Here is a 27,201-nt window from a genome sequence, read left to right as displayed (position 1 = left end):
AAGTCCCCACTCTCATCTCCCAGCTCTCATCTCCCAGCTCACGCCCACTCCATTGGCCCTGTCTTTTCCTCTGGTACTGGTTCCTTCCTGGCTCCAGGCGTCTTTCTCACCCTCACTCACGCAGGCTTTTCCAGTTCAGTGGGAATTAGGAAAAGGTCTGGGATCAGCCCTGTTTCTCTCATCACACGCATCTGCGCTCAGGCATCCAGTGATTCAGTTTCCCTGGTTACAGATTGAGTTCCTCACCATCCTTCACCCGTCGCGTCGGGATTGGAGGTCTGCATATGTAAATGAATGATTAGAAATAATTACGAGCTAAGTCAATAGCTCTCCACCAGAAATAGAACCGAGGCGTCTTGACACAGAAACCTGGGGTTCCCCCTACCGCCCAGCGGACGCGGCGTCCACAGGGGGGCGCGGACCCTTTCCGGGGTATTCTCAGCGGTAACACAGGTTTAGTTCCTGCCGCTCTTGGCGCTTCGCGGCGCAGCGAAGAGACTGATCAGGCGTGGGCGGGGCGAGGGCGGAGCTGGGCCAGATCCTGGGCGGGGCTTAGCTGTGGGCGGGGCTTCCTCGAGTTCCGGAGTCGAGTTGCTGCCTGGGCCGGAGCGGAGATGCAGCCGCCGCCCCGAAAAGTAAGCTTGGCCTGGGGACGGGGATTCCTGGCGGGCTGGGGGAGTGATGCGGCCCAAAGGGGCACCAGACCAGCGGTGGGGGACGAAGAGTAGGAAGGGGTTCAAGGGCCAACCCAGAAGTAACCGAGGAAACAGCCCAGCTCCTCCCTGGCCCCGCCCCCTCACCGCTCCCTGCGCGGAGTGTTTTTCAGGTCCCTGCGCCAGGGGTCTTCATCTTCTTCTTACCCACACAGGTGAAGCCATCCCAGGAGGTGAAGCTTCGCTTCCTGGAGCAGCTGAACATCCTTCAGACCCGGCAGCAGAGAGAGGCGGACCTACTGGAGGATATCAGGTAGCCCTGACCCCCTCCACGTACCCCGACTTTCTCTGTCACACGCTCCGCCTCTTCTCCAACATACTATAGCTGTCGGGGTGGGCGGGGGTGAAGAGCTCTCCAACCTGCCCATTCAAGGCCGTCATCCTAGGCCTCCCTCTCCAGATGCCGGATACGAATTATCCTTCCACGCACCCCAACACACATAAACACACAGGGACCCTCCCTCAAACCCCTTCACTCCACACCGCCCCCTCCACACCCACAATCAAACTTAGGACAGAATCCCCCCTCCCTCTTCCAGACCTGTTGGAAGGCTGGCACACACTGTACTCAGCTGACCCCCATCAGTCCTCACCTCCAAGCACACAGATGGTTCTCCAGGGGTGGGGAGGATCCTGCTGAGGCTCTGAGCGCTGAGGTGAGGTTGTCCTTTGCTGCGGCTGCCCGAGGTGATCTCAAGGACTCTCTCTTCAGTCTCAGGCCCTCCTGGTATAGTCACACTCCAGGCCTGGCTCCCCTCTCCCTCCTGCCCAGGCTAAGGAGAGGGTCGAGGGTGGGAGAAAAGGACCAAACAGTAAGACCACCCCATCCCCCTAATCTCCACAGATCCTACAGCAAGCAGAGGGCAGCCATTGAACGGGAGTATGGGCAGGTATGGGACTCCTTTCTCTGGACCTTCCCTTTTGTCCTAGCCTCCTTTACACTACCAGCAATGTGCCTCCACACATACTCCTGTTCTGGTCAAGAGCAAATGCCTAGCACCAGGCAAATTTGTGTGAAATCCCTGCTGTGGTACTTTTTAGCTGTGTGACCTTGGACAAGTTACTTAACGTTTCTTGGCCTCAATTTCTTTCTCTGTAAAATGGGAATAATAATAACTGTACCTTCACGCAAGGTTGTTGTAAGGACAGAATAAGTTAATGCATGTAAAGCACTTAGCAAAGTGGGTGGCATTATTATACTCTGATCGTATGTTCTCCCAAGTGGGGAGAGTCTTTGAAAGGGAACTGGGTCTATGATGACTTTCCCACCAGGCACTCCAGAAACTGGCTGGGCCATTTCTGAAGAGGGAAGGACACCGGAGTGGGGAGATGGACAGCAGGTGGGTCCCATGGTGGGGTGGCAGGGAGGCCAGGGAGCCAAGAAGGGATGAGGAGCTCAACCCCAGGAACCTATGAGGAGGGCACGTGAGCGGCAGGTAGAGCTGACACGGCAGCGGGATAGCAGTTGACCCAGCAAGGACACTGGATGGGGGCGGAGGGCATAAGTGATCCTTGTGGCCGAGCTAATGGGCTGATCGATTGATGGGCTCCCAGACGAGGGGGATGGGAAAGCAGTCTGTCTCCCATGGTGTTGGGGGGGGGCATCTCGTGAAGCTTTGGAGTGCTCCCCTCGTCAATGCAGACTTTCTCTGGGGAGAGGCAGGATGGTGTTTGGTGCCTGGCGCTGCCTGCTGGATGCCACCATGGCTGGGGGCCAAGCCCGGCTCCAGGCATCTGACCGATACCGTGACCTGGCAGGAGGCACAGGGCGGAGCGCTAAGGAGCAGGTGCTTAGGAAGGTACGGCTCAGTGGATGGGGTGAAGGAAGGGCTGACTCAGGGATGAAGGTGATCTGGATCAGGACTTGTGTGTCCATGCCCCTAGGGAGCAGAGAACCTCCAGAGGGCGCAGGCCGAGGTGCTGCAGTCTGTCCGGGAGCTGAGCCGAAGTCGAAAGCTGTATGGGCAGCGTGAACGGGTGTGGGCCTTGGCACAGGAGAAGGCGGCTGATGTCCAGGCCAGGTGGGGTCATGGGGAGTTAGGAAGCCTGTGGCGTCGGGGGATGGAGCCAAGGTGCCATGGCTGGGCCTGACCTCCGCTCCTCTCCCTTGCCTGCACAGGCTTAACCGAAGTGACCATGGCCTCTTCCACACTCGGACCAGTCTCCAGAAACTCAGCACCAAGGTTCAGAGGATGTGGGCATGAGTCGGGGCAGGGAGAGGTGGGCAGATTTGGAACCCGGGGGCCTAAGTCAGAGAGACTGGGATGAATCCAGGCTACCCTACTTCCTTGGTGCCTGACCTTGGTAAACTTGATCTCTCTGAGCCTCATTTTCTTCATCTATAAAATGGAAATAGTACCTTTGTTTTTCATTCCTTTAATATGCAGTTATTGAGGACTTCTGTGTACTTGGCATTGTTTGAAACACTGGGGATATGATGGGGAACACTACCAGCAGAGCTCCTGCCTCCACAGCCTGGTTAGGGGAGACAGATAGTAAATAAACAAAGACTCAGAATAAATGAAAAGAAGGTGATATGATAAAGCATAACAGGGGAGTGTAATTTAGAGGGAAAGCCTCTCTGAGCAGGTGGCCTGAGTGTCAAGGAGGAGCCAGCCATGCAGAGATGTAGGGGAAGAACATTCCAGGGAGAGGCAGTGGTGAGTGCAAAGGCTCTGAGGTGGGAATAACTTTGTAGGCTCGAGGAACTGAGAGAAGGCCAGTGTGGCTGGAGCACTGTGAGCAAGGGGACGAGCACTGTGGAAAGACTCAGAGAGGGTGCAGGGGCCCGCTCATGTTGGACCTGGTAGACCACGGTAAGGAGCAGTTGGGATTTTATCCAAAATGTATGCAGTTGCCACTAGAGGATTTTGAGCAGGAATTGTGAGTATGTAAAATTTTTAGTATGGTTTGCCAGTTATCTCAGTAATGTGAGAATCCATTCTGGATCTGGGTTGGCCGTGGAAGGACCCCAAGGGTCCAGGGCTCCCAGTTGACACCTATGTTCCTCTCCTAGCTGTCTGTCCAGTCGGCCCAGTACTCCCAGCAGCTGAGAGCGGCCCGCAACGAGTACCTGCTCAACTTGGTGGCCACCAATGCCCACCTTGACCACTACTACCAGGAAGAACTGCCGGCCGTGCTCAAGGCCAGTCTCAGCCTAGATACCCCTGCGTCTCAGCAGGGAGGGCGTCGTCTCCCTGCTTCCCACCACCATCAGGCTGGGTGGGGCTGGGGACCTAGTCTGCTCAGAGTGGGCAGAAGATACATACCTGGGTTCTGCTTCTGCTTCTAGCTGGTTGCATGACATTGTACAGAACACTTACCCCTCTGAACCCCAGTTTCTTCCTCAGGACTAACCCCTGCTCTGCCTACTTTATAAGACTAATGGGGCTCAAGGGAGAGAATGAATGTGAAAATGCTTTTTAAACTGTTAAGTGCTGTGCACACATGAGGGCCTATTATTAGACGCATAAAAATGTCTTATTCCTTCTCAATTTCCCATACCTCATACCCATCACCCATTCAGACCTGGACAGAGAGCCTGCTTGGGGGAAGGGTGGTGTCAGCAACTTGGGGTTCTCTCCAGGCCCTGGCCAGCGAGCTGTCGGAACACCTGAGGGGCCCGCTGACTTCACTGAGCCGCACGGAGCTGGAAGCTGCAGAGATGGCTCTGGAGCATGCCCACCGTGGGGGGCAAGCGACCTCCCAGGTAAGCTCCCCAGAGATCCTCTTTACCCTTCTCTCCCAGTACAGCGCCCCCTCCACCACCGCATGTCTGCCCCTTTCCTTCTCACCTTGTCCTCTCTCTACCAAGAAGGGCTGGGGACAGGCTTGGAGAGGGAGCCAGTGAGTGGCCGACTTTGATTTATTCCAACTCCCAGGTAAGCTGGGAGCAGGATCTGGAGCTTTTTCTTCAGGAGCCCGGAGTATTCTCCCCCACCCCAGCTCAGCAGTTTCAGCCAGCAGGGAATGATCAGGTAAGACCTCTCTGCTAGGTGCAATCAGGCCACTTGGAAAGGGGACTGTGGTGTAGGCCTCTTCCCCATTATCCTTGTCCTGGTTTTAACTTAGGGACTATTAAACCATGGAGACAGGGTTTCAGAACCCCAGTTCACCTCCCTCCCACCAGGACACAAATTAACGCACTTCCTCCCACCCTTCTGTCCCTTCACTGCTTCTTGATTCTACCTCTGTCCCACAACCTGGATCCCAGTTCTGGGACTCTCTGTGTGTCCACATGAATGCACTCCTGTGTCCACAGTCATAGGCGTGTGCTCCCATCTATTTGTCCCTGACCCTGGAGGTCAGGAGACAGGGAAGAAAAAAAGGAGGGAACTGGAGGGAGGGGGAACGGAGAAGGAGCAGCATCAGGGCATCCTCACAGCTCCCCATTCATTCAGGTGTGTGTCCTGGAGCTGGAGCGGGGCGCAGGAGGTGTGGCCGGGGAGAGTGGCCTGGAGAAAGAAGTTCAACGCTGGACGAGCCGAGCTGCCCGAGACTACAAGATCCAGAACCATGGGCAGCGGGTGAGGTGGGGAGTGCAGGTGTCGGGGGTGGGCAAGAAGAGCTGAGAGATGGGGATCCCGGCGTCACTGGGGATGTCATGGGGCTGCAGGCAGGAGGGGAGGGAAGGGTAGTTTAAGCCGACAGTGTGGCACAGTAATTTAAGAGCGTAACCTTTGGGACTAGACTCACCTGGGCTCAAATCTTGCTCTGTTGCTTCCTAGTTATGTAACCCTGAGTAAGGGCGTGACTTAAGCTCTCTGGATCTCAGTTTCATCATCATTAAAGTGGGGCTAATGATAGCACCCACATCACAGGGAAGATGAGATGACATAATGCATGTGAAACAACTAGGAAACTCCCGGGTTATTAGTAAGTTGTGCCCCATAGTATCTCCACCCACTCCTGTCCCCTGCGTCCCCAACCAGGTGCTGCAGCGGCTGGAGCAGAGGCGGCAGCAGGCTTCAGAGCGGGAGGCTCCAAGCATAGAACAGCGGCTGCAGGAAGTGAGGGAGAGCATCCGGCGGGCACAGGTGAGGCACAGCCCTGGGGTTAGAGCCACTGAGACCGCACCTCCTCCGGCAACACCCTCCTCCACTTCTTTATCTGATGGTGGGGAGACTGGAGGCAGGAGGTAGAGGGTGGACACATCTGGGTAGGAGGCTCCACTCACCTCCCAAGGGCAGGCCCAGCCACAGCCTTGACTGACCCCCTCTTCCCTGTGTCAGGTGAGCCAGGTGAAGGGGGCTGCCCGGCTGGCCCTGCTGCAGGGGGCTGGCCTGGATGTGCAGCACTGGCTGAAGCCAGCCATGACCCAGGCCCAGGATGAGGTAGAGCAGGAGCGACGGCTCAGCGAGGCCCGGCTGTCCCAGAGGGACCTCTCTCCCACGGTGAGCTCCCTCCACTCCCTCCCCATACGCACCAGGAGGGTAAAGAGCCCCAGTGGAAAGCAGAGCTTATAAAGTGGGAATCACACTAGTAGCTAACTCAAAGGGTTGTTGTGAGGCTTAAATGAAATCACTTAAGTATGACTCTTGGCACAGTTTGTAACATAGAGAGCTCTCAATGAACTTTTATTATGGAGTGTAGGATGGTGGTTATGAAAGGTCCCAAGAGCAGACTATAAGCAGTTTGAGTACCAGCCACTCCACTTACTAGCTGTGTGATCTTGGAAAGTGACTTAGCCTTTCTGAGCCTCAGTTTCCCATTAAGTAAACTGAGGTTGATAGTTTCGCAAAATAACACTGGGTTATTAAGAAGTTTAAACAAGACAATGTACATAAGATACTTAGCATTGTGCTTGGCACATATAAGCGCTCAATACTGTAACTCTGTGATTATTGTTAGTGTTATCTTGCTCTGTGGTGGTTCTGCCTGTGACCCAGGGTGAACGGATGGGTGGTACTACCTTGGAGGAGGATCCACAATGTTAAGGGTAGGATGGGGTGGGAGGGAGGCGCAAAAGCGAGGGGATATGGGGATATATGTATACATGTAGCTGATTCACTTTGTCATACAGCAGAAACTAACACAACGTTGTAAAGCAATTATACTCCAATAAAGATGTTTAAAAAAAAAAAAGGTAGAATGGAGGAGTGAGAGATATAGTGGGTGGTGCTTGAGACTGGGCCTCACAACCATGCCTGTTCTCTGTCCCCCCAGGCTGAGGATGCTGAGCTGTCTGACTTTGAGGAATGTGAGGAGACGGGGGAGCTCTTTGAGGAGCCCGCCCCCCCAGCCCTGGCCACCAGGCCCCTCCCCTGCCCTGTCCATGTGGTGTTTGGCTATCAGGTATGAATGGAGGTGGGGACCTCAGACAGGCAGGGATGGAGAACAGCCAGTCCTGAATCCTTCTTTGTGGGGCCCAGGCAGGACATGAGGACGAGCTGACCATCACAGAGGGCGAGTGGCTGGAGGTCATAGAGGAGGGAGATGCCGACGAATGGGTCAAGGTGGGTATGGACCCGGGGCTCTGCCCTTGGCAAGGGGGCAGTGGGAGGGACTTCTCTGTGGTCCGTAAAGACCCAGCCAGGCAAAGCTGGAAGCCTGAGTGGAGGAAGGCCAGGGCCGTGGACCGCTGAGGCAAGCCTGCTTTCTGTTCACGTTGCTGGGTGAGCAGGCTCGGAACCAGCACGGTGAGGTAGGCTTTGTCCCTGAGCGGTATCTCAACTTCCCGGACCTCTCCTTCCCTGAGAGCAGCCATGACAGCGACAATCCTTCGGGGGCAGAGCCCACAGGTAAGAAAGGGAGAAGAGTTACTGAGTGGTTGTAGCCCTGGCCTGGGGGCACTGCTGCCCGCCTCTTCCCCTCACCATCTCTCCTGGGCTTCCGCAGCGTTCCTGGCCTGCGCCCTGTACAGCTACACGGGACAGAGCGCAGAGGAACTGAGCTTCCCCGAGGGGGCGCTTATCCGCCTGCTGCCCCGGACCCAGGATGGAGTGGATGATGGCTTCTGGAGGGGAGAATTTGGGGGCCATGTTGGGGTCTTCCCCTCCCTGCTGGTGGAGGAGCTGCTTGGCCCCCCAGGGCCATCTGAACTCTCAGACCCTGAACAGGTGAGGCTTCCTTTTCCCTGGGTCCCCAGGCACCAATGGATTGACCCTCCCATGCCAGGGAGGTCCCATATTCGTCTTAATGCCCCCTCCCCCCCTATAGTGGATTGGGATTCCCCATCTCCTTTGGCACAGAGAAAAGGGAAACCAAGGCAGTCTTCATTAGAGTTTGGTTGTCCTGCTTTAGAGCTGGATCTTAGTTCAGCTTCCTATTCTGTTACTTTAGGCAGTGATTAGACCTCTCTGAGCTTGTTTCTTCACATGCATGTAAAAGGGGGACAATAATGCCTCTTTCAGGAGGCTAACTATCCTGATTAGAGATAATGGAAGTAAAGTGCTTAGCACTGTGGCCCATAGGTGCTTTGATATACGGTACCTGTTGTTCTAGCAAGAAGAGCATAGGAGTAGGAGTCAGGAGTTCTAGCCAGGACTTTGTCACTAACTAGCTCTGTGATTTTGGATAGATGGATTAACCTGAGTCTCACCTCTGACATAGGAATCATCAAATCCTTACCTCATGGGGTGGTGGTGAGGACTGAATGAATTAGTGCATGCGAAGTGCTAGCAAAATGCCTGGGACATATTAAGTGTCAATATATATTGGCTGTTGAAATGTGTATCACCTACAAGCCCCACCCAGATACAAGTATTCGGTCACTCTCTGAACTGGGGAGTGACGGGACAGGAACTGAAGATGGGATAGGAGGAAGAGCTGGTGAAACCTTCCCACATGCCGGGAATAACTCTTTGCCCCCTCATCCCCAGATCCTGCCATCCCCTTCCCCTCCCAGCTTCAGCCCTCCTGCACCCACCTCTGCCTTGGATGGGTCGCCTGCACCTGTCCTGCCTGGTGGTGAGTAGAAGGAGCTGGGGCCCTGGGAGGGTAAGAGACAGGAAGAAGGAGGAAGTGTGGAGCTCCTGGGTTACACTCAGCCCCTCTGCCTGCCCTCAGGAACCTCCTCCATCAGGCTCTCTGATGCATGATGGTAGAAGAGCTTGGGCTTTGGAGCTGGGCCCACTGTTCAAACCCTGCTCTATGACGCCCTAGTGTGTGATTTAACATGTCTGGGCCTTTACAGAGTGAGGGGGAAGGTCCCTCCCTCACTGAGTTGTGAGAGTTAAAGGGATGTGTCTATAGAGTGCCCAGCGTTGTGCTGGGCACATAGCAAGCATGCAATTAGTAGCTGTTTTCTCATTATTATTATTTTAAAAATTAGCCAGTTTCTCCCACAGTGTTTTCCCAATACACATCCTCTGCCCTTAGTGTTCTTGAATCCTGCAAACACCTGGTTTGCATCATCATTTTCCTCATCCATCTTTTCTTTTTTTTTTCCTTGTTTTTGTTGTTACCTCATCCATCTTTCCTAAAACCATCTTTTCTAAAAGGTTCTTTCACTTTCTTCACTGCACCCCCCACCCACCGCGACCCTGGAACCCCGTGAGCGTTTTCTGCACCCCGCTTCTGCAGCACCCGTCGTTCACTTTGAATGATTTAGTACTCAGTCATTCATTGTGTCTGTTAGTGTTTCATTATGCAGTTCCTGGCAGCCATTAGGGGTGGGGGCGGTGTGGATCCCTCCTGCCCCCGGGTACCTTTAGCAGGCCCGATTATACAGCAGGTGCTCAATAAGCGTTGAGGTTGGATGGATTGATGGATATTATGACCCAGGTTAGTGACTATTTGTTAATTCAACAAATATTTACAGAGTGCCACCGTCCTAAGTGCTGGAGATACAGAAGCGAACAAAACAAAGTCGTAAGACTGACTTGTGGTTCTTATTTCCAGACCAAGACCTGGACTGCCCTGGACCCCTGGATGTGATGGCGCCTCGACTCAGGCCGGTAAGGGCCCCGCCCTTGGAGGAGAGTGTTTGGAGAGGGGTCACTCCAACTTGTCCTGTTTTATCTGCAGGACAGAGGGAATGGACAGGGATATCCCCAAGGGAGGCATCTGGTGCACTGACTGTGTGTTCCCTACAGATGCGTCCACCGCCTCCCCCGCCAGCTAAAGCCCCGGATCCTGGCCACCCAGATCCTCTCACCTGAAGCCAGGGGGAATCACTTTCCCCCAGTGATGCTGCTGCCCCTATCTCCGTGCTATCAGAGACCACCCCTCCCCACGGTGATCCAGAGCGACACAGCCAAAAGCTGGAATCTCCCTGATTTCCGTTCTCACCTTCACGGGTAGAAATTTCTTCTCTCCCCATTTCTGGGGCTGGAACCCACTCCTTTTTTGCCATCATCCTCCAGCCATCTCTAAGGGCTGAAACTACTCCTTTGTCTTCTGCTACCACCCCATCTCTAGGGTGGTGAAGTACCCTGAAATCTCTGGGACTGGAATTCATCCCCCAAAGTCTTGAGTGGCTCTGGCTTATTTGTGTCTCCACCCTGGTTCTGTGAATCACCCCACTCCAGATGCCAGAGCCACTGGGGATGGGGGCAGGCCTGTCAGAAGGAGCTGGAGCCAGTATGCGAAGCAGCTGTAATCGTCTGAGCGGATTTATTGACAGTGAATAAAGGGCACAAAGCCCAAGCCAGGGCCTGGGCCTCTTGTGCCAAGAGGGCAGGGGGTCTAAGGTGCTATTGCTTTAAGGGCCCACCAAGGGCAGGGGCCTGCTCCCAGCCGCACGCTCTAGCATATGGAGTGAGGTGATGGGGAAAGCAGGTCAGGCGGCCTGTTGGCAGACAGGGGAAGGGGAAGAGACTGAGGACCAGAGGTGGGACTTCTCCCAAGGTCCCCCAGCCTGAGACCGTGCAGTTCCAGGTGGAAGTAGGGCTGGTCCCTCAGCTGGGGGGCAGTGCTGTCCAGTTGAGAGGAGGGGCTTCATGCCCACCCAACCCCTGGCCCTGCCAGCTGGTAGTCCATCAGCGCAATGAAGGAGAGGAAGGGTAACAGTGTTGCCTCCTCTTCAAGCTGTGTCCCCGCTTTTCCCCAGGGGCTGCAGGACCTTCCCTGTCCCCTGGAGCACAAGCCCACTCGCCACCACCAAACCAAGGAATATGTACCAAAGGCTAAGCCTGCAGTTTAGCTTGGGGGTTCAGGGAACCAATGGGCTTAGGTAGTTTAAAGTAGGGGGTGGGAGGATGAGATTATCTGACTTGGGGCCCAGGCAGACTCACCTCACACACCCCCTGCCCCCTGTGGTGGGGACACCTGAGAGAGAGAGGAGGGGTCACCAGTGGGAGAACAGGAGGTGGGTCATATCAGTGCCCCCTCGAGTAGGGGCAATAAGAGCTGAGCCCACCGCAGCCTACCACATGTCTTCATACCTGGTGATCTGAGGTGTCCGGTTTGCTTGGCTGTCCATTTGCCTCTTGACTGGCCAGCCCTGGGCTTGGGCCCCTTCCTCCAGCCCCCAGCATCGACTCTGCAGAGGCTCCAGGGCTCCTCTCAAGTGCACGAGGGACTAGGCTGCTGTCCCTGAGTCCTCCATTACGCACTGGGGGGCTGGCAAGGGCCAGGGGCTGTGGCCTCTCAGGGGGAAGGCTCTCAATGGCAGGTGTCCCTGTCCTGGGCTGCCCTCCCCCAGACCCCTGGCCACCCCCTGGGTCCTGCCCCCCACCAGATCCCCAGCTCCTGTCCGTGGGGGAGCCATCACGATGCTCATGCAGCCCATAGCGCTTCTCAATGTGTGTCACCCGGAACCTGGGAGGGGAGGGAACACTGGGGCTTAGGACCACCACTCAGAGGCTGCTTGGCCCTTCCCTCCGATCAGGGACATCCTGGGTTTGATAGGCACTTCCCTCTGGCCTAGGGCAGGGGAGACCAGATTGTGGGGCACATTGTGCAGCCTGGCTTCTGCTGCGGCTCACAGTCCACAAAGAAAGAGCCAGGGCCTACCTTTGGAGGCAGGTGCCTGACCGTTGGGGTCCCCACCTCAACCTCCCTTTCCCTGGGGCACTCTATACCCACCTGCCCACAGAGAACACAGTGGTCTCCCCAGGCCGGGGGCGACTCTTTCCTTCCTTGGAGCGTCCCTGACGCACAAGTGGGGGTCTCTTGTTGCGGCTGCAGTGGATGCAGGGGGCTGCGGAGCCCAGGTGCACTGTGTGATGATGGGAGGGGGCTCCGTCCTGCAAGCTGGAGGTGGCGTCCACGCTGGACGGTAGGGAGGAAAGGACCAGGGGTGACATTCCCAGTTTTCTTCCTGTTTGACTTGCTCCTGTTCTTTCAGCGTGCTCCTTAAACCCCAGATGCCCCACTTGCCCCAGGCCCCACCATTCGTTTCTTGTCTTTATCTAATAAACTCAATATGAAGATATTAGTGACCATGTGTTCTCCCTTCCGGGGCTAAAAAGCGGGCAATGCTTAATGCAGAGGAGTGGCATAAGGGGTGAAGGTTAGGCTTGATGATATCCAGAGGAGAGATGTGGTTTGAAGGACTCAGGATTTCTACAAAACGTCCTTCTTCCTGTATGTTAACCAGCCTTACTCTCCCCTGTCAACCCAAACATGCAAGGAGACTGGGAGAGGAATGTGCAGGAGGAGAGGGTACTCTCCAAGGCAAGCTCAATCGTGCTGGCCCTTGTTCTCAGCTCACCTGGACAGCTGCATTGTCCCTTCTCCTTCACTGTCCCCCAGCATCTCCTTCAAGGCCTCAGCATTGGCTGAGGGGAGAAGGAAAAGAGGGGGTCAGTGGAGGCAAAGGCCGGGGCAAGGGGAAGTTGAGGAGGTGGGGAACGAGGGGCCAGCATACACCCACCTTCATTTTGGATGATGCATCGAACAATCCTCTCTACTGTGTCCTCATTCATGTCATCGTCCTCAGCTGAAGGATGAAAGAGGTTGGTAAGGAAGCAGTAAATGAGTCAGCTTTGGGGGTACATTACCTGGTGGCTTCTGTGGCTTCTTGCTCAAGACCTACCCCTTTAGCAAATTGCCATCGTGCTGTACATTAGCATTTCAAGGGCCAGGGCAGAAAAGATGGGGAAATCAATGGGAGTCCAAGACTCATCAGTGGGCCCTTCCCACCCATGCTGCCTACTCTAGCCCTGCTTTCGGGGTGGTGGCAACCCAATTGCTTTTGCAGAGTCAAGAAAGCATTACTAGACCTCCTGAAAACTTGGTCGGGATTTGGCCTGGGTCTGTTGACCAGGAAGAGGTGTGGGGAGAAGGGTCAGGGAGAAAGGTGACTGAGCCAGGTTCTAGGCTGTTCACTCACGGGGCTGGAGCTGGGTGTCGTCAGGCTCCGAGCCCCTCGAGGTGCGGCAGCGGTAGCCTTTCTTCTTGAGCACGTGGCAGATCATGAAGCCTACCAGGCCCATGAGGAAGAAGACCAGCACAAGCAGGAAGAGCATGTACAGCCCATGTTGGGGCGGCTCCAGGTCAGGCTGTGGTTCCGACATGAGGCCCTGGGGGGCGAGCGCGGGCCAGGGCGCCTCCTGGGGTTAGGGGGCTGCAGCTAGAGATGGGGGGAGGGATAGGAATGCCTTCTTCAGGATCCGAGACGGGCAAGCCTCTAAGGTCTGGCCCCACCCCCTACCCAACCAGGGAGCTGTCCGGGCCAGGGGTGCTGGTCCGGGCCAGGGGTGCCAGACGGCAGCTGCGCAAGCTGTCTTCCACGACCCTGGTCCGCTTCCCCGACGCCCAGAACGTTCCCCTTTCCAGCTTGTCCTGAGCTTCCGTCCCTCCCAAGGACACTGCAGAGCGAGATGGGACGGAATTCTCAGGCGGCCTGCACAAGGATCGTGCCTGAGTCAGCGTCCACACCTCCTCTGCGTTGGCCTGAGCCAGGCCTCCACAGCCCCCTCCCCTTCCTGTACTCTCGCGCACACACCCCCTCCCGCCTTTCTGTTCCTCCCATCCTGACCACCTGGCCCACCGGTACCGGTGGTTTAGCTCTGGCTCCGGCTCCGGCTCGGGTTCCGGTTCCAGGGGCGTCCTAGTCCGGCTCAGGGCCCCCGACGCCCTCCCGGCGCTCATCCCTTGCTTTCTTCCCCTCCCCCCTTCGCCGCCTCAAGGGCTCCGGGCTGCGGCCGCAGATACCCTTGCCGCGGCAGGCGGGGGGAGGGAAGGATGGAGAGGGATGCGGGCTGGTTGGGACCGGGGAGAGGCTCCGGACAACTCCAGCCCTGGGAAGGGAAGGAGAAGGGGGACGCCGCCGCCGCCGCCCTGGGTTCCCAAAAGCCTTCGACCGTCGCCGGCCCGGGACCAGGGGGCGGAGCGCAGGTGTGCCGGGCGGAGAGCGAGAGCCTTGCGCGCTTGTGAGCGCAAGTGTGATGCGCGCGTGACTGCGCCGCTCCCCCCCTTCCCCGACCCCGCGTCGGGGGAGTGTGCGGTGCCGAGTCTGGGTCCGGTGAGGAGGACAGGCAGTCAGGCGAGAGTGCTCTCTACTGGTCTATCGGGCACGGCTGGCTTGGCTCCTGCCCTCAGATGCCCCGGCCGGATGTGTAGCAGGGAATCTTCCCAGCGGGCCGGAGGGAGCCGGCTTCCTGCACCCGAAAGGAACAGCGTGGCCGGTTCTCCGGAGCCTCCTAGAGAGGTGACATGGCCTGCGCCCCGTTTTGGAGAGGTAGCTGGACGGGATGGCTCGGCTTCCCGAGGATTTGACCCCCGCCCGGAAGGAAATGGCCCTATCATGCTATTACCGACGCTACAGTCCTCCGGCCAAGGCCAGACGCTCACGCCCCAGAACCTAGAAGGGCGTAGCAAGGCGAGGGCGGAACTCCGCAGGGGGCGTGGCCTGGGCGTGGCCTAAGGGAGGCCGGCTTGGGTCTCCCAGTTCCGCAGAGGCAGGCTGCGTGCTTACGCAGCACGCAGGACCGGGGGTGGGGCAGGCGGCCAGGCTGGCGGCGGAGGCGCTGGGCCTGGTCCCGCCGGCACCATGGCCAAGACTGTGGCCTATTTCTACGACCCCGACGTGGGCAACTTCCACTACGGTGAGGGAACAAGGTTGTAGGCGAGGGATTTCGGGACGCGGAGGTTTCGAGGTCGGGGCTACAACTCCAGGAATGCGTACTGACGAACTCTCTTCTCTCACCCCCAGGGGCTGGTCACCCTATGAAGCCCCATCGCTTGGCATTGACCCATAGTCTGGTCCTGCACTACGGTCTCTATAAGAAGATGATCGTGAGTCTCGCGGCTTCTGCTGGGGATTGAGGTTGGGGAGGAGCTGCGGCCCTAGGGATGGGTAGGCTGCACTGAATGCACCAAGAGCGACCCACCCCTAGAGTGTGGGGGGGGGGTAGAAGGAACCAGGAGCACCCCCATATGCAGAGTGTTGGTGGGTGCATCCACTGACTTAATGAGAGATACTTTTCCACCTTAGGTCGGCCATCTTTTGACCTCAAGTGGACCAACTCTTGGCCTAGGGGTAGGGTGGAGTGGGGCTGGTTTGAAGACACAAAATTTTTCCCTCCCCAGCATCTTAGGGCAGTTCTGTGGCCTCAAAGAAGGGAAGGCGGCTGGATCACTGTATCTGGATGTGAGGTTTACCCTCATTCCCATACCTTCTCTCCACCTCCAAGCTAGAGCTCCAGGGAGGACTTTGCAGCCCTCTGTGTAAATGTGTATGTGTGTGTAGGACAGAAGGAGATGTCCTGGGTATTCCCTTTTCAACCTAGAATACCACCCGCCCCGCCCCCACCACACACACATAGTTATACTTAATTACTATGTATCCCTCCATCTCCTGGATATACACATGCTGTCTGTTCCTGGCATGGAATTTATAGCAGTGATATGTGATTATAACATATTGCTCGGCCCTGATGCATTGCAAGGGGAATTAGTCAACAGTATGAATGAGTGTCCACTGCTTGTGCTGGGGCACAGACAAGTTAATTGGTCGTAGAAAAGACTGAGGTGATGTTAGTGCATGAATCCCTGACTCTCTTGAAATTGTTTGCCAGTATGTGCCTTTGAGCATTTTCTGGGGAGAGAAAAACTTTTTGCTCTTGTCCAATTTCTAAAGAAGTGTGTGAACCACTCAAAAGATAATAAATCTCTGGCTTATTAGCACCTGGGCATCTTGGGTTTTAATTAGAAGGTTGTCGTGTGTCCCATATTATTTGATTCCAAAATTAAGAAGAACTCAGAGGAGAGAGTGGACAGAATCAGAGCCCAGGGGAGATGAGCATGAAGAGAATCAGGAATAGGAGATCCAAGGAACAGGGCAGGTGGAAGGGGGTTAAGGTTTGAGAAGGTAGGAAAGGCTGGGCTGGAGGTGGGATGGAAAAGGCAAGCCCAGTGGTCTTTAGGGGGCTTGATCATAATAAACCACCAAGCTAATCAGAGTCTCTCTTCACTGACATTTGTCTCATAGAATAACAAGGATTGGGGGGCGAGGGGACTGCTGTGTGTAGTTTTGGACAGTCCCCAAGTCTGGGCTCAGTGTGGGCAGTCTCAGCCCAGTGAGGGGGACTGAGCCTGCCTGGGTTCACCTTGTGTTTCCATCCGAGGTCTTCAAGCCATACCAGGCCTCCCAGCATGACATGTGCCGCTTCCACTCTGAGGACTACATCGACTTCCTGCAGAGAGTCAGCCCCACCAATATGCAAGGCTTCACCAAGAGCCTTAATGCCTTCAACGTGGGCGATGACTGGTGAGGGGAGGACTGGGACCTTTGATGCCAGACACCTTGTTGCCAGGCATTTCAATGAGAGTACTTGAGTGAGGTCTTGTGGCAGCAGTGGGAAGATATGATGGAGGGGGAATACTTGTCAATGAATCATCATTTACTCGTTTATTCAACAAATATTTACTGGTCATTGGCTCTAGGCCAGGCCCTGTGCTAAATGCTAGGGACGCAGTGATCAACAACAACAAAACAAGTTTAATATTGCACTTGTGCTAAGGCCTCTGAAGGAGACGTATATGACAGACTATGAGAGTGTATACATGGGAGAATTCTGTAGCCTGGGCAGGGGCTGGTCAGTGGAGGCTTCCTAGAGGAAATAATAAAGATTGAGCTGAGATCTAAAGAAAGTAGGAGGTAATTAGAGGAAAGGTAGTTGGGAGGATGGAGGGTGAGGGGAAGAATGTCTTGGGCAGTAGGGACAACATGTGCTAAGGGTCTGTGGTAGGACAGAGTGAGACTTATTTGAGGAACAGAAAAAAGGCCACCCACAGAATCTGAGAGTGATCTGAATCGAGGCTAAAGAGATAGGTAGGGCCTTTGAAAAGTAAACAGCCCTATTATGAATTGGGGTTTTTAACCTCTTGAGTAGGGGGAAGTCATCAAAGGGTTTTAAAAAGCAAGAGAGTGATTAGACACTACCACATTTACGTTGAACTCATATCATAAGAAGTAGACTCAGAGTTAGGCCCTGTGGGAAGAAGGTGGACAACAAAGATAAGCCATGATCCTTGCTTCCATTCTAGTCTACATCCACAAAAATATAGTGACCACAACAGCTGCCATCTACACAATTCATTTCTAAACTTTTTGTTAGGGAAAATTTCAAACATTTCTGAAAGTACGGTGAACCCGCATGTATCTATCACTGAGCTACAACACTTAGAGCAAATGGCTAATCTTACTTCGTCTATATCCTCCCATGTTAGATTATTTTAAAGCGAATTCCAGATGTCACACCCTTTTATCCATAAATACTTTACTATATATCTCCAAATGATACTCTTTTAAAAAAAGTGAACAATATCATCACACCTGAAAAATTAACAGTAATTCCTTCATATCATCAAATATGCAATCAGTACTTAAATTTCTCCAGTCGTCTCAAATTTTTTCCTTTTTGCAGTTAAATTACTTTAATTAAGATTTAAACAAGGTCCACATATTATATTTGGTTGCTACGTCTCTTAAGACTTTTAACCTATAATGTTTCCTTCTCTCCTTTGAATTTATTTTTTGAAGAAACGTGGTTGTTGATCCTATAGTTTCCTACAACAGCTACAGTTTATTGAGTACTTATTCTGCTGTGCCAAGGAATACTGGTATATCCACCTAATTCTCACACCACCCGTGAGATGTACTAGTCCTTTTCCTGATGGTAGGCATAAGTACATAAACTGAAATTTGAGGAGATTTTGGTAACTTAACCTGAGTCACATAACTGGTCAGTGGAGGTGGCAGGATTCAGATCCAGAGCCTAGGTTTTTAAACACTACACTAATCCGTTTCCCTGAAAGATCCTACCAGTAGAAGCAGCCTGGGCTGGAGGATGGAGGCCAACTCCTCAGGCTGGCCCTGAGCACCTTCCCAACCTTATCCCCACACCCCTGCTGCGCAGGGTGTCTTCCTGGAATACCCTTTGTTCCCCATTCAGCCTCACCAAGGCCTTCTCAGCCTTCACACCACCATGAAGCTTCATGCCGTGAAGCCTTTCTTGACCACACCAGTCGCAGTGGTCTGTCCTGCACACGCTGCCCTGCCCATTGGGTTTTTCAGTTACATGCTGTCTTGGGAGGTTTCTTGTTTTTTTGTGTTATTGCTGCTGCTATTTCTGAGTTCACTTTATAGATCTGGGAATGCAGAGTCAGCCCTCAGGCCACAGCTGGGGCCGTAAATGCTCTTTGTGCAGCTAGGGAATACTACCACTGGGCTTCCCTACTTCCCATCCAGTGCCTCGCACAAGGCTCGGTACATGGTTTGGTCTAAAATATTTGTCAAATAAATTTGCAGATAACCCAGGTATGTAGGAGGGGCAGGGGGGTTATTGAAGCATGGAGATCAGAGGGCTTTGGGGTAGGGAGAGAGGTGTAGGAAGGGAGTGGACGAAGGTAAAAGGACTCCAACTTGCTCTTCTTCCTGCAGCCCAGTGTTTCCCGGGCTCTTTGAGTTCTGCTCCCGTTACACAGGCGCATCTCTGCAAGGAGCAACCCAGCTGAACAACAAGGTGACCATAGCCCCGAGTCCTATTTCCCCCTTCCTGTGGGTCCCTGAATCCAAGGCCTTAACCCTGATCCGGAGCTCCCAGCTTTGGCGGTGGGCAGGAGAAGGACTGTGAGTTGGGTGTTTGTCTTTCAGATCTGTGATATTGCCATTAACTGGGCTGGTGGTCTGCACCATGCCAAGAAGTTTGAGGTGAGTGAGGAGGAGATGGGGGAGACAACAGCTACTGTAGGGTAGGAGGTCAGGATGACACTAGGGGGCAGCTGGGTGGAGGAGTCGTTCCTCTCTGTAAGACCACTCTCTTACCATAGGCTTCTGGCTTCTGCTATGTCAATGACATTGTGATTGGCATCCTGGAGCTGCTCAAGTAAGTAGCCTGGGAGGAGATGGGGGGACTTAAGAGGCTCTTGGCTGAGGAGGTCTGAGACTGCCCTGGCCCTGACCCTGACCTCCACCCCACACTAGCTTTTCCCACGTTCTTGATGCTTTTCTCAGGCTGCCTCTTCCTGTGCTCTGCTGCAGATTCCCCGCTGCCTGCTCACATTTCAGCCTTCTCTGCACATCCCTCTCCTGTCCCTGCCTCCAGGCTGGAGCCCCAGGGTTGCCCTTAGGGAACTGGTGGTATTAGGTTTCAGGTGACTTGGGCCAATGTAGACTCTTCATAATTCCAGACCTTGTGTTTGGGAGGAGTGGGTTGGGGGGTTTTCCTCCTGGGGTTCACCTCTGCCTCAGACCCTGGCTTTGCCCTCACCCCAGGTACCACCCTCGGGTGCTCTACATTGATATTGACATCCACCACGGTGACGGGGTTCAGGAAGCCTTCTACCTCACGGACCGGGTCATGACAGTGTCCTTCCACAAATATGGAAACTACTTCTTCCCTGGCACAGGTATGGGAATAGGAACGTCTGTCCCCTTCATACTCTTCAGCTCTTACCATGACTTTCTCCTCCTCAGCCTCAGGTCTCAGCTCAGATGGCCCCCTCCTTGGAGAAGCCTTTCCTGATCACCCCGTTACTCTGTCACATCACTCTGCTTGGTTTTTTCAGAGCACTCACTGCTGTTTGAATTTATTGTGGTGTTTTGTTTTGTTAACTGCCTACCTCCCAAGAACATAAGCTTGGTGGGATTTCAATCATTTCGTTAGTTCTCTTTACTGCTGTATCCCCAGTGCCTCGCTCCCAGCTTGGCTCATGGTAGGCCCTCCAAAAGTATCTGTTGAATGAATGCAAGCTGCAGGGGACTTAGTGGTTCGAGGGAGTGAGTGGTGGGCGCACATAGATGGAGTGAGAGGCCCTCGGAGTACAGTTGGGGTTGAAGCGGCTGGGTTGTAGATACCTCCCGGGTACCGCTGCCACTCCCACCCCCCACTTCCCTACAGGTGACATGTATGAAGTTGGAGCAGAGAGTGGCCGCTACTACTGCCTCAATGTGCCCCTGCGGGATGGCATTGATGACCAGAGTATGTACTGAAGTCTTCTCCCCGCTCACTAGGCTCCTTCTCTCTCTCCTTGAGTTAACCTCTTCTGCCTGATGATGTCTACTGTTGGGCCAGGTGTCCTTAAGGATGAATGGCCTTCAGAGGGACCATGAATTCCCCGGAAATTGTGTGCAACATATTGTATGTGCATTTTTCTGGGAAAAGGGTCATTGGCTTCCATCAGTCACTCCAGAAGTTCATCAGACCCCACCTAGAAGTTCAGAACCAATGGTTGCCCCTTTGGGTTGCCCCATTCCTGGGGCAACATCTAGAAGCGTATACTTTGGCTTTTGGTAACTTCTGCCACCCGTTCCTGGGCTCCACGCTCTCTGAACCCCCTTTTTCCTTTTGTTCCCTGTCTCCCCATCCCCTTGGGGTGCCAGGTGCCCATCTTTGGCCCTCTCCCAGGTTACAAGCACCTTTTCCAGCCAGTTATCAACCAGGTGGTGGACTTCTACCAACCCACGTGCATTGTGCTCCAGGTAATACTGTCAGTGCCTCCTCAGGCACTGGGCTTGAGGGAAGAGAGCAGGAAAGAGGAGAGTCCCTAGGCTGGTGGGGGAAGGGAAGTGAAGGACATCTGTGACATTCTGAGTAGTTATCTCACTGTAGCCCCCTTGGGTTTTGATTTTTGCAGTGTGGAGCTGACTCTCTGGGCTGTGATCGATTGGGCTGCTTCAACCTCAGCATTCGAGGACATGGGTGAGACCTGCCCTCCTTCCACTCCCCCAGGTTTTCACGTGGCCTTGGGCCTCAATACATGGAATGGGAGTAGTTGGGGAATGGACCTCACCTCCTTTTGGGACTCAAAAATAGCTACATGTTGTACTTTGAACCAGAAATGTCACCTTAAACAGTGTTCCCCAGTTGGTCATTCATTCACAGTAGGTTTTTGTTAAGCACCTATTATGTTCCAGGCATTGTACTAGGAGATGGGGATGCAGTGGGGAAACTCCCATGGAGTTTACAGTTTAGCCTAGGAAACAGACAAAAAATAAGTAAGCAAACAAGACAGGTAGATAGTTATAAATTCTGTGAAGGAAAAAGATAGAAAGCTAAGACACAGGATAACAATGGAGAACCTACTTTAGATAGCACGATTTGGAAAGAATTTCCCAAAATTCTGAGCTGAGACCTGGAGGCTAAAAGGAGCGAGCCATAAAAGGAGCAGAGGGAGGTCTATCCCAAGCAGTGAGAAGGACCCATGCAGAGGCTCTGAGACAGGGCAGAGCTGGTATAGTGGAGGAGATGAAGTAAAACCAACAAGGTAGGGACAGGGAGAGCAGGCTGCAGGTGGTTTGAGGTGAGGTCTGAGAAGTCGGCAGTGGTGGGGCTGTGCAGAGCCTTTAGACCCTGGTAAGGAGTCTGGATTATATTTCAGATGTGATGGGAAACTTTAGACAGGTTTTAAACAGGGAAGTGATATGATCCAGCTTGTATTTTAAAGTGACCGCTCTGAGTGCTGAATGGAGAAAGGTTTGTGGGGGCGGGGGGGCGGTACACAGGAGTGGAAGTGGGAGATGCAGTTAGGAAGCTATTGGTATTGTGTAGGCAGGATGCCAAGTTGGAGGAGGCGGTTGGTGGCGAGAAGCAGACGATTTGAGTTATATTTTGGTGGCTAAACTGGCAGCACTTGCTGGTGCCTTGGTGAGAACAGTTGATTAACAGGTCGGGTGCCAGGGTGGGTGCTGAGCAGGACAGAGGTAGGAGTGCACCCTATTTTAAAGTTTTTATTGAGACACAACATGTGGATAATAAAGTGCGCAAATCTCAGGGATATAACTTAGTGATTTTCACTGCCTAGATCAAGATAGAGAACATTTCTAGTTTCCTTGTGCACCTTTCCAGGCAATATCTAGAAGCGTGTACTTTGGCTTTTGGTAACTTCTGCCACCTGTTCCTCTTAACAGGGAGTGTGTTGAATATGTCAAGAGCTTCAATATCCCTCTGCTGGTGCTGGGTGGTGGTGGCTATACTGTCCGGAATGTTGCCCGCTGTTGGTGAGCACGCCCCCATTTTTCCTCCTCCCCCTTGTCCAGTGTGAGCTAGGGGCTCCCTGAGAGATGGCCAGGTGGGCCCTTCAGCCCACTTGTTCAGCCCGCCCCCCTCTGCTGGTTTGTTTCAGGACGTATGAGACATCGCTGCTAGTAGAAGAGGCCATTAGTGAGGAGCTTCCCTACAGTGGTAAGGACCACCCCATGATGCCTCCAGAACAGGAAGGCCATTTTCACAAGACCCCAAAATGGCCTGGTTTGAAAGCAGGTGGAAAGTTTGACTTTCTCAGACCTCTGCAGACTAAACCCCTGGACCCAGGTCAGGGAAAAGGTTGGGCAGCTATTACGTAGGGGTTTCGGATGGAAAGGAAAGGGAGTGGCAAGTCTTGGGACCTGCCTGCCTCTATCTGAGCCATAACGTCTCCTCCTAATCTCCTTTTCCCCCAAGAATACTTTGAGTACTTTGCCCCGGACTTCACGCTCCATCCAGATGTCAGCACCCGCATCGAGAATCAGAACTCACGCCAGGTCAGCAGCTCGGAGAAGCTGAGCACCAGGGCGGGGGAGCCCAGGAGAGGTCCAGGATGTGGGAAGTCAGAGAAACCAGGGAAGAAAAGAAGTTCTCAGCCATCACTGTCACTGTTCTCAGCTAGGAGGCAGCCCAGGTTAAAGCAGAAGCAGTCAGGGTTGGGAGGAGGGACAGTTAACAGCTGGGAGACTCAAACTAAGATGCGAGGTGGGATTGAAACTAGGACAGTAGGGGCAAAAGGCAGTTAGGAGCATAGATGCCCTGGGAATCCCTGGGAGCTGCTCACTGTCTATTCCTCATCCCCAACCAGTATCTGGACCAGATCCGCCAGACAATCTTTGAAAACCTGAAGATGCTGAACCACGCGCCTAGTGTCCAGATTCACGATGTGCCGGCAGACCTCCTGACCTATGACAGGACTGATGAGGCTGACGCGGAGGAGAGGGGTCCCGAGGAGAACTACAGCAGGTCTGGGGCAGGGACTTGAGAGCAAGGGATTCCCACAAGCTTTTTGGGGAGGTTAAGAGGGAAAAAGTACATTAGAGGGCATTAGCCTAATTGTCCTTGGCTTACCTCCTTTGGTATGTGGCAATCCCACACTTTTCTGCCCTGCTTCTAATGACGTAAGTAACATGTGTTTGTTGTAAAAATTTTAAACAGCACCAAAATATGTTCAGTTTGCTTTTACATGATCCCAGACCCGTTTCACAAAGTATCCAATGTTAATAGTTTGATTTCTATCTTTTCAGATTTTTTCTGTAGATCACAACTGTACTATTTAACATTCACATATAAACACAAGGGCACACATACACTCATTTTCAGAGTTGTGCAGTCTCTTTCTTTTTTAATACAAATTGGATTACTCTATACATGTTCTACAATTTCCAACTTTTTTTTTTAACGTAACAGTGTATCTTTCCATGCCAATATATATAAAAATCTGCTTCATTATTTTATTAGCTGTATAATATTCCATTGTGTGGATGTAGCATAATTTAACCAAGCGCCATCGACAGGCATTTACATTATTTCCCATTTTATCCATATTACAAAGAGTATGGAAGTGAATCCCCGTCCATATACATCTTTGCATGCTTGTTTGAGTGGGTGAGATTCCTGGAATTGTTGTTGCTAGGTCAAAGGCCGTGTGCGCTAAAAATTTTTTTATTTGTTGCCAAATTGCCTTCCATAAAGTCTGTAACAGTTTATATTCTTGCCAGCATTTTACTCACTCCTTCCAGATTCTAAGCTGGACAGGTCACTGCCCATGTACTGCTCTTGAAAGGCCCTTAGATTTCTTTCCTCTGTTAATTTTCTCAGTTGTATTATGTACGTGTGTGTGTTTTTATGTCTTTACCTTTCTGAGATACATATTAAAATATTTACAGATGCACTGAATAGGGGGGAAAAAAGACTAGAATGGACTTTTTAAAAAACCCCAAACCAGGCTTTTCTGAAAAATGAAGGGAAAAAACAGCAGAACCCAGAAGTGCAGAAACAGATGCACTTAATAGAGAACAGATTTCCTTACGTGACTGGGGGATAACCACAGCTGGACGCTTGTAGGACACCTGGTCCTGCTCCCATGCACTGTTAGATGTTTGATCTGGCTCTGCTGCAGAGTCTGATGGGCTTCTCAGTCCCTTCCAGAATCTTCTCTCTTTCTTAGAGTTCAGGCTTTCCGATCTCTCCTCTGGACCTGGGCTCTACTGCTTAGACCCTTGGGACCACTCCAACCCTTCTCCTCCATGAGTAACCCCTTATTTTCTCTCTTGGTTGAGGAAGTATCTGAACATCTGGCCTCAGGGATCCTTTTTGACCCCTCATCTCCTTCTCAACTTCTCCAGGTCTCTGGGGCTTGACTTTTAGAAATTGATTTTCTTAAAAATCTGTTTTTAAGTTCTTCCTTTTGGCAAAGTTTGTTTTATTTTTATCTGTAGTTCCAGGCTGGTATCTGGGCCTAGTTTCTGCATTATACAGCCTGCTCTCAAGAGCCAGCAGAATCCTCAGGCCTCTTCCTGTCCTAAGCCCTACCATCAGACCACCCACTGAGCTCCTTTTCTTTGATGCCTGTAGCTCCAGCTTGCATATCATTTGCAGAGTAGTAATAAGTTTTACCACTTTTTGTGGGTTTGCTAAGCAGCAGACTGTTACTGAGTGCTTTATATTAAAACATACATGATACAATGTCATCCTGCCATCAGTCTCTTGCCATAAGACAACCCTGAGAGGCGCTATTCTTAAATTACCAGAAGAGGAATCTAAGGCTCAGAGAGGCTAAATAACTTTCTGAAAGTCCCACAGCTAGCTAAATATCAGGGCTGAGATTCAAACTCGAGTCTCTGACTCCTCACCTTTAACCCTTGTGCACTTAGAGGTAACTGAGACATTGCTTTCCAGGCAGAGGGGCCTTTCCTGACTTTGTTCCCCGGCTTCTCTTTGATGACTTTCTTCTTTCTTTCTCAGTTATCAGCCGTGGGCAGGATAATTCAGTTATACATATTCTCCCAGAGAATAGTTTTCCAAAAAGAAAGAGAGCAGTATTGAGTACTTATGGGACCTTGTGTTGCTTTCACATCCCTTTGCTCACTACAGGTTTATAGTATATCACTCCTCTGATAAAAATGCTCCTTTCCATTGCACTTAGAAGAAAATCCAAATTTCTGACGGTGCCTTTAAAAGGCCCTGCATGCTTTAAAAGGCCCTTACCTATGTCCCTGGTCTCATCTCTAATGACCATCGTCTGTGCACACTTCCCCTAGCCATCTTGACCTCCTTTTCTCACTGGAATACATCAGTCTCCGTCCACCTTATAACTTCTGTACTTGCTTTTCTTGCAGCTTGGAATGGTCTTCCTGATGTCTTTGCCTGTCCAGCTTCTTCTCAGACTTCAGGTCTTACCTTGTTAGAACAGCCTCTCCTGATAATCCTATCTGAAATTTTACCTGTTTCCTCCCATCACGCTCAGTCACATCCCTTTATTTCCTTTTATTCATAGTGCTTTCCACCATCTGAAATTACCATATTTATGTTTTTACTTTGTTAGTTATTGTCAGTCTCATTTATTCGGTGAGTTTTTTGAGGATAGGCAGAAATTTTGTCCGATTGATTCTCTACTGCTAAGGCTTATGACAGTGTCTGGCACAGAGCAGTCTGTCAGTAAATGTTTATTGACTATATGAATGCATGAATGAATAGCAGTCGGTCTCCACCAGCAGAAGGAGAGGAGTGGTTCCCTGACAATGGGGGCCTGAGAAATGGCTCCAGAGAGGGTACCTATGTGGGAGAAGATTGGAACTTGGAGAGTGGGAACCTGACCTCTCTTTCTCTCTTTCCTTGCTTTGTAGGCCAGAGGCACCCAATGAATTCTATGATGGAGACCATGACAATGACAAGGAAAGCGACGTGGAGATTTAAGAGTGGCTGGGCTTGCTGTGTCCCCAGATATTCCTTTTTACCTCTTGGTTGGGTGGGAGGGAAAAGGTGTGGCTCTTCCACCCCTGGTCAGGTTACTCTCAGGGCTTTTACCAACGCTGGGGGAGGGTTTGGAGACCACATCTTGTTCTGGAACCAACTATCCCCTCTCTTCTCCCTCCCAAGGTCTGAGAATGGTACCTATTAGGGATTGGATGGGGACAAGGATAGCCATCTCTAGGACATCTTGGGCGGTGAGCCCTAGAGGCCAGTCCCAGCCCTTCTGGCTCACTTATTCCTTCCCTACTTCCCTCTAACCCAGAGACTTTAGGGGTGAGGGGGTAGACAGGAGTAAGGTTGCCTTTGACTTCCTCCTGGGTTCTCCTAATGCAGGCCTTGTTTCCAGTGCAGGTGAAGAGTAAGGGATTTTAGGGGGCTCTGGCTCCCTAACACCTTAACCCAGATGATGGGAAGTGCAGTTTTGAGATCGGGGAGGATGTGAAAATGTCCTGTCCTAACTTCTGGCTTTATGTCCATTTTACCACCCTTTTTATTCAATAAACCAAGTTGGTATTTTTTGTACCTTTTGCCTTTCTGGGAATATTCTTAATTCTTGCTAGCTGCCTGTGTATGAAGAGAGAGGAAATGGGGTGATTATGTATATAATAAAAATCGTAGTTAACATTCATTCAGCACTCAGCTTACATTAGGACCTGTATATATGTATTCTACATGGATTGTCCTACTCATATATAGGGAGTTAAGAGAGCATTTTAGTTAAGAGTTAGACAAACCTGAGCAGATTACTAGCTTAAGAGAGGGAGTAGAAGATGACTTCAGGTTTTTGAACCTGGGTGTTGGGATTGGTGATGCTAGTTGGTGAGGATACACTGAGATAAAATGGTGACTGACATAAGCAGTTGCTCCTTATCTTCATTGTCTATGTGAAGAATGATGCTAGATATTGTAGTAGCCACAAACATGGACTCTTCCCCATTAGGGAGTAAGATAAATGCTATAGTAGATGTAGACAGTGGTACAAGAAAGAAGAGTAATACCTGGATCACTCCTTCCATGCTCTGATCCTGTCGTTTCTCAACACTAGCATAGAAAGTAAGTAGCTTTTGAACTGTTTTGGACAAATTGATTTCGAAGTGTGGGCTGGACAACTCTGTGCAACTGTCCATCAGGCAATTAGAAAGTGGAAGGTAAGAGAT

At 52.2% G+C, this 27,201-nt stretch overlaps 3 protein-coding genes across 8 annotated transcripts; 2 read left to right on the top strand and 1 right to left on the bottom strand.

Annotated features, from left to right (window-relative positions):
• Nucleotides 1-543: 543 nt before the first annotated feature.
• On the top strand, nucleotides 544-12,030 carry FCHSD1 (FCH and double SH3 domains 1). 4 transcript variants are annotated; one of them, XM_022589948.3, is made up of 20 exons: nucleotides 545-635; nucleotides 869-966; nucleotides 1,558-1,603; nucleotides 1,986-2,053; nucleotides 2,377-2,512; nucleotides 2,598-2,734; nucleotides 2,833-2,896; nucleotides 3,730-3,858; nucleotides 4,300-4,422; nucleotides 4,595-4,690; nucleotides 5,114-5,239; nucleotides 5,645-5,749; nucleotides 5,945-6,106; nucleotides 6,879-7,007; nucleotides 7,085-7,168; nucleotides 7,336-7,453; nucleotides 7,551-7,771; nucleotides 8,534-8,621; nucleotides 9,555-9,610; nucleotides 9,749-12,030. In XM_022589948.3, the coding sequence occupies exons 1-20, from the start codon at nucleotides 615-617 to the stop codon at nucleotides 9,812-9,814; spliced, it is 2,073 nt and encodes a 690-aa protein (XP_022445656.1). In that variant the 5' UTR covers nucleotides 545-614; the 3' UTR covers nucleotides 9,815-12,030. The 4 variants fall into 4 exon arrangements, with proteins under 4 accessions (XP_089765539.1, XP_022445656.1, XP_022445655.1 ...); XM_022589947.3 differs by having other exon boundaries at nucleotides 2,356-2,512; XM_089909413.1 differs by lacking the exon at nucleotides 5,945-6,106 and having other exon boundaries at nucleotides 544-635; nucleotides 2,356-2,512.
• On the bottom strand, nucleotides 10,252-13,710 carry RELL2 (RELT like 2). Its single transcript, XM_022589952.3, has 7 exons — nucleotides 13,597-13,710; nucleotides 12,931-13,170; nucleotides 12,472-12,537; nucleotides 12,310-12,376; nucleotides 11,682-11,867; nucleotides 11,039-11,414; nucleotides 10,252-10,443 (listed from the first exon to the last, which is right to left on the bottom strand). Exons 2-7 carry the CDS (start codon nucleotides 13,112-13,114, stop codon nucleotides 10,435-10,437), a joined length of 888 nt encoding a protein of 295 aa, XP_022445660.1. The 5' UTR covers nucleotides 13,115-13,170; nucleotides 13,597-13,710; the 3' UTR covers nucleotides 10,252-10,434.
• An 801-nt stretch (nucleotides 13,711-14,511) lies between these two features.
• On the top strand, nucleotides 14,512-26,572 carry HDAC3 (histone deacetylase 3). Of its 3 annotated transcripts, none has more exons than XM_022589945.3 (15): nucleotides 14,512-14,647; nucleotides 14,755-14,837; nucleotides 16,169-16,311; nucleotides 18,487-18,568; nucleotides 18,700-18,756; nucleotides 18,876-18,931; nucleotides 19,321-19,454; nucleotides 19,946-20,026; nucleotides 20,453-20,526; nucleotides 20,682-20,746; nucleotides 21,955-22,044; nucleotides 22,170-22,228; nucleotides 22,487-22,566; nucleotides 22,878-23,035; nucleotides 25,918-26,572. In XM_022589945.3, exons 1-15 carry the CDS (start codon nucleotides 14,593-14,595, stop codon nucleotides 25,985-25,987), a joined length of 1,287 nt encoding a protein of 428 aa, XP_022445653.1. In that variant the 5' UTR covers nucleotides 14,512-14,592; the 3' UTR covers nucleotides 25,988-26,572. The 3 variants fall into 3 exon arrangements, with proteins under 3 accessions (XP_022445653.1, XP_089765542.1, XP_089765541.1); XM_089909415.1 differs by having other exon boundaries at nucleotides 14,642-14,660; XM_089909416.1 differs by lacking the exon at nucleotides 21,955-22,044.
• The last annotated feature ends 629 nt before the right edge of the window (nucleotides 26,573-27,201 follow it).

The sequence above is a fragment of the Delphinapterus leucas genome, chromosome 3 (assembly GCF_059928025.1).
Source record: "Delphinapterus leucas isolate spDelLeu-1000000601 "Yukka" chromosome 3, BTC_Dleu_Yukka2, whole genome shotgun sequence".
Classification (NCBI taxonomy): Eukaryota; Metazoa; Chordata; class Mammalia; order Artiodactyla; family Monodontidae; genus Delphinapterus; species Delphinapterus leucas.
The sequence above is the reverse complement of the archived record's forward strand: the minus strand, read 5'-3'. Positions and strand labels throughout refer to the sequence as shown.